This window comes from Trachymyrmex cornetzi, unplaced genomic scaffold (genome assembly GCF_001594075.2).
Source record: "Trachymyrmex cornetzi isolate Tcor2-1 unplaced genomic scaffold, Tcor1.1 scaffold35, whole genome shotgun sequence".
Taxonomy (NCBI): domain Eukaryota; kingdom Metazoa; phylum Arthropoda; class Insecta; order Hymenoptera; family Formicidae; genus Trachymyrmex; species Trachymyrmex cornetzi.
The window spans coordinates 1,040,323-1,054,124 of NW_017298213.1; the positions used below are offsets into that span (position 1 = coordinate 1,040,323).

Below are 13,802 nucleotides of genomic sequence, written 5' to 3' on the forward strand. Positions count from 1 at the left end.
TTTAACTAAAAAAAACAAAATTCTTCATAATTATCACCATCCGTTCACCATCCGTTATATCAGATCATCGCATGAATTCAAACCACAATTTTAAATGGAATGAAGTCGAAATTTTGGACAAAGAGGCTTCTTATAATAAAAGATTAATATCTGAAATGATACATATAAAAATGCAAAGACAAGGCATTAATAGACAAAATGATACGGAAGCTTTACCAGAATCAATGGGAGTTTATATCCAGTGAGACAAAAATTACATTGGAGGAATTTCCTCCAATGTAATGTTAACAAAATTTTCCCCCCCTCCATGTTTTTTTAAAAATTGTTCGTTTTGACAATATCGTGTATAATTCTTTGAATGTCATAACGACTGAAGGCATTGACGTGTTAACAACAAATTTAATTCCGGTCGTTTTTGCTTATAATTGTTTCAAAAAATTTTATTGTAATTTGTGAAAGGGACCATCAATATGAAGGTATTTTATTTATTGTACTAAATGAAATGTTTTAATATAATATCTCTGTGATTGGTGTATAATTTAATTGTAATTAATTTTATAAAGCAATATCTATATGAGATATTATATCTACTATAATTTGCAACTATTTTAGAGAAACAATATATGTGGTTACAACAAATGGAACTTTCGATATTTGAATTTCTCAAGATCTGACGAATATTCATTTTTATGGAACACTACAGTGTGATTCGGATATATTAACATGCGATCAAATTCTTTGTTTTCTTCGACTCAACGAAATATTCTTGTATTATAACATTGAGAATGACCCGATCGAGGTTGAAACGTATGATATCATATATATTTTTACATTTTTCTTTTATTACTCTGTTGTTACTTGTTGCGACTAATTATATGCTAAACTTGCGTTGATATATTTATATTCTTATTACCGTTACCAACGTTATATTTTAATTTTTGGCTCGTAGCCTTCTAATGTGATAGTAATTCATAATTATCATTTCTTCTCTCGTTCTTTTTTATCTTTTTTTCGAAATATGAATGTATGCTTACTTCATTCTCACAATCAGTAGTACAAGAAATATACGAAAGAATATGCTAAATGAAACATTTATTTTAACTAAAAACACATCAAGCAATATATTTTATGTGTAATCTACGTTATCTACTGAATAAGTTCCATTTGATCACGGATTCCGACCGTTCCAATGCATCTATATAATAGCTGCTACTGTTGACGCATGCGTGGATGGAACATTCCTCACGACATCAAGTACACCGACCAATGCTGTATCAAAACAGTTTAGCACCCAGTATGAGAAATTTTTACGATATGTATAATATACATATATCTACAATTTTACAAAATCTATATTTACAGTCACTTTCTTGAATTGACGCTTCTTTATTTTATTCAGTACAGTGTTGTGACAAAAATATTTCCAAAATATTATTTATCTTTATATCTTAACTACTATATATTGTCTAGTACACATATGCATGTATATATATTTTTAGCATTATTAAAATGTATCATAAATATATTACCATACAGTAAAAAAGGCATCAAAACCAGGCTCCTTTTTACTTATATTAAATATTCTATACAATAGTCGGATATTATTTATAAATTATATGTATGATACACAATTTATAATTATAATTTATAATCATATTACAACTCTTTTTATGATATAATAAAATATCGTTATGACTACGTATATTAAGGGGCCGATTCTGTAACTCTTAACGACAATCGTTGATGTCGTTGCGCAGCTTTTTTACTCTACATAATATCTGCGCAACGACATCAACGACTGTCGTTAAGAGTTACAGAATCGGCCCCTAAGACGAACAAATTCAATATTCGATGTCATTCTCCACTGTGCGCTATTCGTGCTGTGAGCAATACTCAATTAAAGGAAGTAAGTGGCAACCGCGAAGTGCGAGTGGCAGTAGGGCACCAATAACTCCCAACAGTCCCAACTCCCGTCACTTCAGTTGTGTTCAGTGGTGTTCAGTCGTGCTCTGAGCTCCGAACGTTTGTGTCGTTACCCGTCGGGTCCATGGTGAAGAACGCGATTGAGATCATTCAGTAACGAAAGAAACGCGTTCGCGAAAATCTCAGCATCAACGTCACCGACGACATATTCGCTCGTGGTTAATCAGATTCCCAGGTACGCATCTCATACCGAAATACACGTGGCAGTGTTTTTTGCTTCGGCCGCGCGTCCTGCTAGATAGCCGTGCCTTTATCGATCCTTATAAAGTCGGTTTCGCGCGCAATTTTCCCACCGGCGACAAGTATGGGATAAAGGAGAAAATCGGTTATAAGTCGTGGGTTAATAAGATCGAAGTTGATCCTATTCAAGATCGTCTTCGAGTCGCCGCCGACTCGTAAATGAAAGCCTTTTACAGCTTATTGCCGCGACGTCAGCAGGTCATTGTATTCAATCGTTATTGCCCTTGGCGACGAAAGAATTATTTGGTCATTTCAAAGCGGTGCTGTTTAGGGCGGTATTAGAGCTGTCGTCTCAAAGAAATTTTAATTGCTATTGAATCAAAAGCATTTAGCTTCTTTAATAAAAATATTTAGAATAATATAATATTGCATACAACTTATATAACATAATTGTAATAAATATTTAATATAATTCAATTATTATTTATAATAAAGTAAATACAAGAATTAATATATATCGAATAAGAAAGATTTATTGAATAATTATACAGCAATAAAATCGCGACGATTAATGACGTCTGTGAAAGAAATGATAAGTTTGTAGTTGAAAAAAAGATGATTTTCTTCAATGTGACTTTAACAATAAATCAAACCGTCATTTGATGACGTGATGTTTACCGCTGCATTGACATGTCCGGTTTTGCAGTGTAAATCGACATAAGTAACAATGTGTACTACGTTCTATATGAACAAAATTAGAAAGACAACTGCCAAATTCAGAAAACGCATGTCATAAAAGAGGTGTGACTTATCAATCTGTTGTCAGACTATTCATAAATATCATAATGAAAATGTGCTCGAGTATATAAATTTATAAACAAAATAGATTATACCGTGGTAAAACAATATAATTAAGAAGGCATACACCACGAACGCCAGATGTGGATGGCTTAAAAATATTTGTATTTGAAATATTACAATAAAATAGACGGTTCAGTCTTAAATTAGACCTTCCTCAGTATTACAAAAATTGTCGGAAATAAATTATTACGCGTATATATTATATAAATTTATCTTACATGTAATTATACCTGTTGCCGTTTATCTGTGACGTAATGAAGGCCATGCCTCTGTACGATATCATATAATTTTAGCCAGAATTGCAAATGTGACGTTTTCGATATTAATGGGACTTTTTTCAAAAAAGTAGAAGACTAAAGAATACAGAATATTATTTCGGGGGAAAGCAATAACGGGAATAACGGGAAAATTGTTAATGTAATAAAATTATAATCAAATTTTGCCTTATACATATATAAATTATAAATATAAAATTTTTTTACGAAAATACTGATAAATTATTTTAAAAGAAAACAATAAATCTGTTTCTTTTTAAGAACATGTATCACGAAAAATACCAAAATTTATATTTATTTATAAATTAAAATTACAAAATTATTGAATTTTGACGCGAATTTTATCATTCGATTTTTATATTTTTTCTATAATTTTTTAAATAATTGTTATATACATAATTAAAACGTACGACTGATGTATCATCTCTTGCAATTGTACGCTCATTGTGTAAATTAGATAAGATCGCGTATAATTGCGTTTCATAGAAGCGGAAGCTTGAACAATTCTTGAAATATCTAACATGACTCTTTGAGGAAAATTCGAAAATTGTTGCAACTGGCGCGGTTGTAGAAGTATCTGTCATAGTTCGATCAATAGTTTTTCTTACCTGATTGAAATAATTCACTTTTGCAAAAATATCTGACAATATAGACAGTTGTGTGACGAGTGTCATAACGTGTCATGGAATCAGCGAGTTGTGATTAACTTTATCAACCGTCCGTAGATACGTAATTGAAGTGATTCACACATTTGCAACTTGAATAATGTTTGTGAATGTAAAATCTGTATCCGGAAGTATCCTGTTAAGATAATTTGAAGTAAAGTGCTTTCTCTCATTGATAATAGAAATACCAAACACAGACACAGCGGTTAGTGGGAGATGTTCGATAATAGAAAAATTTGCAAATATTATCTAGTCTTCAAGGAACTTGTAAAAGAATAAATTTGAATTTATTTTTTTAAATTTAAAATTATACGTTTTTTTCTTTTTCAAATTTATTAGATTTAAATTTAAGTAATTTATATTTTTTAAATGCTAATTTTATTTGTGATCCACACAAAGAATTAATGGAATAAAAAAAAGAATATTGAAATTAATAAATGATAATGAACGATTACAATAGTTGAAATAGCTATTCTTTATTTACAACGTACGAATTAAAATATACGAATTAAAATTTGCAAATTATTGTTTTGTAAATATAGTATATTAGTAGTTATATATAGATATTAATAATTACCTACTTTATAATAACTAGCTACTCCATACGTGGCACTTCTTATAATTGTTTACACGATTGTAATTAAAGACGAGGATTCGTATTCCTGTATGACATTACACAGCGCTCAGTAGATAATTCGCTTGTATTATGTTTTTCTTATCTCGTATCTGATATATGATTGTTAAACAAAAGATTAAAAATGAGATAAAGAGATTTAGTGTTAAAAGTGTAGTGTCAATGAAAAGAAAACCCTACATAAATGTTTTGAGGGTATTGTATTCGAGGTCTATCGAAGAATGACAAATTTGGCAAACTTATCGCATTTTTCCGTATCACTTATGTCAATATTGCCTAATGTGACACATAATTACGTGGTTTGTGTGATTTAAACTTCAATTTTTTAAATATTTTCGTAATGCCTTACGATTTATTTTGTGTACACGAACTATAATATAATTTTTTTTATAAACCAACAAGTAAGTTTAGAAAAATTTAACAATCTTGTCCTTACTGAGTATTAAATTTATGTTTGAAATAATTTTCAGTGTTTGTCCATACATTATTTTCTTTATATTATAATAATCAACAAAGCAATAGTTTTAAACACATTCGCTAATTCCAATTAATGTACCTTTTTAAAATTTCTCAACTTACTAATTAAATAAATTTATTAGCAACTCGTAATTTCTCAAAATCTACAATCGATTCTCAAGTATTCCGTAAATGCATTACATATAGCATTGCGCAAGTTCGAGTAATTCTAGTATTGTGCCGGATTAAATGTAGGATATTACAAATAAATGCTAATATGAAGACGATAAATTCTATTAAAAATTTACGAATTTATATACGAAAGATTAAAACGTTGATTAATCTTAATACTGTAAAAGAATAGAAGGTAAAAATAAAGATATAAATTGCAAAAAAGAAAGTAAAAACTTTATTTTAATATTGTAGTTTAAAATTAGAATGCGTTCTTAGAACTAATTAGAATACAAACATAGATAAAAACATTATGTATTTAAATTACTTAAATCTTTATTTAATTCTTGCTCTTTTTTTATATCTCTCACGTGAAGCTAAATTTATCAATTTAGTTTTATTAATTTTGCGACTTTTATTCTCCCATAAATCAATTAATTTGTCCTGACTCTTAATAGAAGCATTGAAGATCTTGCGTATCTGGATTCTATAGCTTTATCTCTCTTCCGTGCTAAAAAATCCATTGATAAGAAAACAATTATTAAAGAATTTAAATATAATATAAGAAATAAAACGGACTATTAGACCTAGCCAATTATTATTAGCCAATTATTATTCACATTATATGTAAATTATAAGTACAGGGTGTTACAGATACATACTAGGCAGTACGACGGGTTGCGTGGCAAACTTTGCATGGCCAAGCGTGGTTTAATAGAAAATGACAGTGACTTTATAACGCGCAACCCGTCGTACTGCCTAGTATGTATCTGTAACACCCTGTACATATGAAATTTAAATGTTTCAACCTTGAATAAAATCATCTTCAATGAAAAAAATACAATATATATTATATTTAAAATTGTAAATTAATATCTATATGCGTCGCATATCTAATTCTATTAATGTTTCATGAATAACAATTTTGATGTGTCTAAAATTATGATTAGAGTTTTTTTCATTCTTTCAACAGATCTCAGGAGTTATTATTTACTCTTTACTCTTGGTAATTATTTTATCGTACAGTACAATTGATAAAAGTTTTAGTATCAAATTTACTTTTTCATAAAATTTTAGAAAATAAACAGTATCATCTAAAACAATAGAAAAAAATTAATTTATTGATTGCAAGCAAGAACGAAAAGACTAGTTTCTGTTACATAATTCTTGTAAAAAAATTTTTCTTCAAACATAATTCTCGTAAAAAAAAAATAATTTTTTATCTTTCCTTGATAAATTGACAATTAAACTCATAAGATCGATTAAGTTCCTTGGGTTCGCGCCTGCTCCAGTTTAAAGTTCACTTTGTCACTCTTCCTCAGTCCAACACGTGGTTATGCGACACAATATTGCACAACCCCGGACTTCGATATCGTAATTTAAATATAGAAATCGCGGTTGGTGTACGTGATGCGAGCGTAACGGCGGATGCCGCGTGTTTTTCAGACATCCTCGTGACCGAAGTATCCCGGAGGACCGTGTCGAGTGTGTCGACGTCAAACGTGGAGATATAGCAAAGGTGGAGAAGCGTCACCACTGACTTCAAAACCCGCGGGATGATATGACGCAACGCTGTCGACAGTGAAGTGATTGAACATCGAAAAGCGGAAAGCGAATTGATCTCAGCTCAGTCGCGAAGTCGACTGCCGATCGATGAGAATTCGCGCTTGGTAGCGTTAAAGAATCGAACGTGAGAATCTTTCTTTCTGCTCGTTAGCACCGTGTGCGCAGCATCTGGCAGCATCTAGCGTCCTCACATTGATAACACGTTTGCGACGTACATTCGCAGCAAATAGCGAAAATGGCTCTCTTCCGGAAGTTCAATGGTAAGTGCTGACTGATGATTATTAACTGCATAATGAGCTGTGATTTGATCTAATGTTACGTTTTTCAATAACAAGCGATAGGCATTGCTTCTTATTGTCTTACATCTTTGTTGCTTTACAATGGTATTTTTAGTTGTATCAATTTTTATTTTTATTATTCTATTATATCATTCTTTAGATTAGGTTAGATATGTACTAATTTATTATTTTCAATTAAATATAAAGTTTCTTGGAAATTGAGGCCCTATTATTCCAATATTTATAACTGTATATTGATTCCGTAAATACCATATTCTATATTATAAATGCAAATGTATAATGTATTAATAAAGTCGTAATACTACTTTTACATATGTAGAAATTATGTCAATCTATCAAGGGACATGTGTGTGTATTCAGTATCTGTAATATTATTTAAATTATATCAATTTCAAGTTTTCCATGTTAAATGTTACGATAGGTCAGTATTCAAATATCTTTGCCAATATATGTATATTGGCAAAGTATTTCGTGGACGTCAGTAAATAAATTTCAAAGTTACTCATATATGCTTTTATATAGTTAAATATAGAATATGAATAATAATTCAAATAATTGACTTGGTTGTCAGTGAGTGTGATGGAAAATCACAATTGCCATAGTTAAAACGAAATTACAACTCATTTCGTGTATCAATATTTTTTAAAATATAAGATATACGTGTTTTTATTTATATATCAATATATTTTAGCAAAAAAGAATGTATATTTCTCTCGGTAAAGGCTCTGTAAAGTAATTTTCATAAACATAATTATGCAGTATGCAAATTTACATTACTCTGTTAATTACAAAAACTTCCTATATGATAAGGATAATTTGAAATGATAAGCATTACATAATCGCGTGCGTGCACATTCATACAAAGATTTCAGGGAGCCAATGCACAACATCAGGCGATACTCATGACTTTGCGACATGTCGTTCGATCCAATGAAAATTCAAATTAGCAAACATTGCGCATCGTATTAACCTGTCACGTGTAACGCATTAGTATTTTTACGACGGTGTTTTATCCAAGCGTTTCTATCCAAGTCTTCAATTTCGTACTGTAACTCAAGCTGCTATTTCGTGCCGTTCACTTAGTAAAAATAGACTTATGGAATAGGCTAGTTGCTCGTCCACGTTTATCCAATGCTGGCACAGTCTGTTTAAAAAAAAGATATATATATATATATATGTAATACGAATCAATATTTAATACATACAATTTATCGAAGTTGATCGATGTGCAGGCTGTACAAAGTATAGTAGAAACACCAATCTAAATCTTTAATAATTTTTCTTTGAGAAACAGATAATGCAGGTTTAGAAAGTCAATTTGGGTATTTAGGAAAAATCTATAAAAAAATCATTATAATTCTCTCGTTATTAGTGCTTGAATTCTTTGACAATTAAATTTGTGAATGAAAATTCGTTATTTTTATTTTATTTTCAGTAGTAAATTATTTATAAGAAAAACCGCGCTGACCTTGACCTTAATATATGTTATCAAGGTCATGATCTTGAGTGATTTTCAAAAAATTTTAAGTGACGGTCGCTGTTCGTTTAAAAGAAATTAACAATAAAGTTTAAAAAACAATATCTTATTTCTATCATATTCAATATTAAAAACTACCTTATACACTTCCTGACTAAGGGCGTACGACTGCCAAGGGGCGACCGATTTTTTCCTAAACAGGGAAGGAGATGGAGTGAACCTCCCTTTGCATGGAAAGTCATATGCCTGTCATTATATAGCAGAAATAAGTCATCATTTTTTAAACTATATTTGTTAATAACTTTTGAATGAATGGTGACCGCCACCTAAAACCTTTTGAATATTGCTCATAGTCATGACATGACCTTGATAACATATGTCAAGGTCAAAGTCATCGGCGCGATGTCCGTTAATCCGAATAATTATCGAAAAATACTGTTCTTCGTTTTCTTCATTTCTTAACATTATATATTTCCTAACATTTTAAATAATTTTTAATTAAAATTATTTAAAAATATTATTTATCTGGATAAGAAAATTTGGCTTCCTATACATAGAACATTTTTAATTTTGTTTAAGGTTTCTTTTTAATATAATAGTTGGGACAATAGATATTGGACACATATATTCACAGCTGTGCGAACCACATGTTAATGAGATAGATGACTTGTGTTTAATGCGTAGGAAATTACCTGGAACGCTATGTCGTAAACGTGATCTGGCTATCCGAACTATTTTGTATCTAAATATATTTTTTATGAAATCTCTGTGTGAATTGTGAGTAAATGAGGGGAAGAGAGAGAGAATAAATATTATTGCGATTCGCGTAATATATGATCTATCAGTACGTATTTAATTATCGTACAAAAAAGTATTATACAATTTAGAGAATGGTGATTTAAAATATTGTTTGTCTTATTATTGTTTTGCATAATGACGTTGCATACTTATATAATGATGTTGCACACTTGCTTTTTTTTATAAAAATGCAACTCGATATAATTTAAATCATAGCTTGCGATTATATTTGTACATGTCATTACATCGTTGTGATAAATATACAATATCGCATTATTTTTATCGATCATTAAACGCGTGTCGTTCTCTGACCTTTGAACATGCGCGTAGTTGTTCAAATGAATATAGAGAATATAATATAAAGGATATATATATAAATGTTACAGAAGTAATTAAAACGACATGAAAACAATAATATATAAAAATAAGATACTGCATATAAAAATTATTCATAGAGATTACGTAATTCGTTAAAAAATCAATTCTAAATAAAATTAAGTTTCTATTTACAGCATAATAATTGTTTCAATAAATCAAGAATTAGAAGATAATACTTATAATTTTATTTATCATTGAAATAAGATTGCAAATGGATATTTTTTTGCAATAAAAGAATTTTTAATTAAATTTGAATTAAGTAATTCACATTTTTAAATAAATTTTAACAAAAATTTGATTTGTTTACTAAACTACTTTTGTATGATTAAAAATTTGTGATAAATTTTATCTTTTATCAATTTTTTGATTAAAGAATTAATTTACAATTTAATAAATTTGTAACTAATGATTAGCCTGCAAATAATTCATATGCCAAAGATATATTGCTTATATCAGGATGATAAATGTAAAGCGTTTAATCTTTTAATAACAGTTATTGATTTAAAATTAAAAGTCGCATCATGTATATAGTATTATACTATATAATATACAGGGTGTCCCGAAAGTTTTTGCCAATCGCTTTTATGTAGATAGAGCGGACTAGTCGAAAAGTTTTCTACCATTTTGTAATTTGCGCAATAGTTAACAAGATATTAATTACTAAAAATTGCAAAATATTGGTCTTGAATAATTTTTTACTCAAATACTATCAACTTTACAGAAAAACTGCAAGAGACAAAAACCATTTATTTTCTTCTCATAAAGTTCTGAGAATTTTTTCAGAATTCTTTATTAACCGTTTAGTACTGCATTTTCTTATTTTTATCAACATGAGAAAATACGGTATTAAAAAATTCTGAGAACTTTATGAGAAGAAAATAAATGATTTTTGAATCTTGCAGCTTTTCTATAAAGTTGATAGTATTTGAGTAAAAAATTATTCAAGATCAATATTTGGCAATTTTTAGTAATTAATATCTTGTTAATTAACTATTGCGGAAATCATTAATTACAAATTTATTAAATTGTAAATTAATTCTTTAATCAAAAAATTGATAAAAGATACAATTTATCACAAATTTTTAATCATACAAAAGTAGTTTAGTAGATAAATCAAATTTTTGTTAAAATTTATTTAAAAATGTGATAATTATTTAGTTCAAATTTAATTAAAGATTCTTTTATTGCAAAAAATATCCATTTGCAATCCTATTTCAATGATAAATAAAGTTATAAGTATTATCTTCTAATTCTTGATTTAATTGAAACAATTATTATGCTGTAAATAGAAACTTAATTTTATTTAGAATTGATTTTTTAACGAATTACGTAATCTATGAATAATTCTTATATGCAGTATCTTATTTTTATATATTATTGTTTTCATGTCGTATTTTGCAATTATCAGCAATTCAATAAAACTATGTGCTATCATTAATACAAGAGAGAAGTAAAATTGCTCGATCAGGCATGTATATGCCGTAACCTTCTGAGGTAATGCGTCAATACTTTACCTTGAATGAGATTCCCTTGAAATATGGTCAGGGTTGTTTACGAGTTGCATCTGAATTAGTTTTGTAGTTTAAAACACAACATATTATTAACTATGTGTTTTGGTAAGATAGTGAATATATATGTTACATTACAAAATTTTAATAATAAATGAAAAGATAATAATGTGATAATAATGAAATTATTATTATATAATATTAACTATTATATAATATTAAAACTACAATAATTTAATGAAAAATGACAGAAATTATCTTCATGTATAAGTTGTATCTTAGAAAATATTTTTTAAATTTTATTTTGTACATGAAGTTCTTGTTTTTTTAATAGTATGATGATGTATCGCAAAACGATTACGCAAATTGTATCTGCACTTTTGTTGGATATTATGTACTTAACGAAACAAGATGTTTATTGTTGAAGATCATCGTTCGTTTTTTATTTAAGATTATTAGGTATTATGTGCCGGTTCAAAGGTCATTCTCGATTTCACGTTCTAGTGGAGCGAACAGAAGTGCTTCGCGTTATACAATGATCATTCTTGTATTATTCCGGCATGAAATATGCACAAGTACTTTAATAAAAACAATTAATAAATATTGCAAAAAGTTTATTAATTGCAATAGTAATAATAATAATAATTAAAATAATACAAGAATTTACTAAAATAATACAAGAATTATTTACAACTTCTAAATGTCTCGTTAGCTTAAGGGGATCCTGAAGACGATTAATCATTTTGTAAATAGTACTTACACACAGACGATTTACGTATTATTGACACATCCTATATCTCACTCACGCATGTCACACGTAACATAAATTTTCGTGTAACAATTACGTTTTAATTAGTGTAAGTTCAATTTTAAGATCTGCACGTTGTTTCTTCATGCAAATTACTAGTCTTTGGACTATTATTTCATAAGTATAGTAGATTGCATAAGTTTTACATGAAGTAAATGTTGTCACGACGCGACGTGACAGTTCTGGAGCATCATATTGGACTAAGAAATGGTAAAGATTTCGATTTCGAAATTTTTTGTCATTCTCAGCATAGACTCCATCTCACAGACACGTATTAGTACGTATATTTTAATCTTGGAAAAGGATTTTTAAATCAGTAAGAGACGAAAAAAGTAATTGTTACACAAAAATTATATAGTTTAGCCGGTAATACAAACAACTTTAGGATCCCCTTAATGTAAGCAAATATTGAAATTGATATATTTTAGTAATAATTATAAGTTTGTAAAAAAATTGTTTTTGAAATATATTGAATTGTCTATTAAATTACTATTATGAGTTGTTAATACATTATTATTATATTGTTAAGAAATATATTATATTTAGTAAACTGATATAATTATTATCTTAATTGACTATTTATAACAATAAGCATTCACGTGTGTTACAGAGAAGATCCCTCGGAGAGGAATCCTCGGAGCAATGATGTTCTTGGCTTGTATGTTCTCCTACGTCATTCGTACTAATTTATCTATATCTATTGTCGCCATGGTAAACACTACAAGCAAAGACGGTGGCGTCGGACCAGCTTGCAATATAGCAAATATAAAAAGCAATAAGAGTGTCGCGCTTAAAGATGTAAGTCTACACATTCGCAAGATTTGCACGTGAATATATTGTCAGTCTACGTAATTATTGATAAGAATATTGCAAATATTATATTAAAATGCGTGATGTGAATGATTCAGATAATTAATTAAATATATATTATATTACAGCACCAAATGTAATACATTTAAATAATGGCTTACTCCGAGCATTATTAACAGATATTTCTTTATGTAATAGAATTCTTTTAGGATAGACTTCCGAAAAGGTGAAACCTTCGATTTTGTTGTCAATTAATACTACTCCTATTAAGCTGGACCCCCCACCAGCGCAAATCGGATCCGGATATATTGAAAAATTTAGTGCTCTTTTGTTGCTAATTTGTTGCTCCAGAAAGAATTTTGTTGCTCCAACCGTTCCGCAGTAAAAAAAAATAAAAAATGAGTAGGTCCAGCTTAATGGAAAGCTGGACCCCCCCCCCATAGTCAAAAAACGGATATATAGCTGCAATATCAAAAAAACAAGTACTCCACATTTTGTTGCTTTTTTGTTGCTCCAGAATAGTGCAAAAAAACATCAAAAAAATTCAATTGTTAAATAAATATCCATAAATTAACAAAATTACATCGTCACGCGTAGCAGCGTCACGATTAAAAGATACATGTACAGAGTTAGTTGCTCGGAAATTTTTGGTACCAAAATGTTCCTTGTAACGTATACTATCGAAATATACCCATTTCCGATTTTGTTGCTAACTCTAACACATGCAAAATAATTAGTTAATCGGTGTCGGCGCCCGCGCCGAGCACTTTATACACTAAAAGATTGTTTAAAGAATTTGTTGCTCGGAAGTTTTTGGTATCAAAATGTTCCTTGTAACGTATACTATCGAAATAATCCCATTTCCGATTTTGTTGCTAACTCTAACACATGCAACATAATTAGTTTATCAGAGTCGGCGCCCGCACCGAGCAC

The 13,802-nt window shown here is 29.1% G+C and overlaps 1 protein-coding gene across 2 annotated transcripts in view; it reads left to right on the forward strand.

Moving 5' to 3' along the window:
• Positions 1 to 1,965: 1,965 nt before the first annotated feature.
• The window catches only part of LOC108763306 (sialin), a 16,331-nt gene continuing 4,494 nt past the window's right edge, over positions 1,966 to 13,802 (forward strand). Inside the window, exons 1-3 of one of the 2 annotated variants that reach the window (XM_018510812.1) lie at positions 1,966 to 2,158; positions 6,672 to 7,051; positions 12,670 to 12,857. In XM_018510812.1, coding sequence (XP_018366314.1) covers positions 7,027 to 7,051; positions 12,670 to 12,857 — 213 coding nt within the window. In that variant the 5' untranslated portion in view covers positions 1,966 to 2,158; positions 6,672 to 7,026. Of the gene's footprint in view, positions 2,159 to 6,501; positions 7,052 to 12,669; positions 12,858 to 13,802 lie in introns of those variants that run through there. The other variant, XM_018510813.1, reaches the window with a different exon arrangement.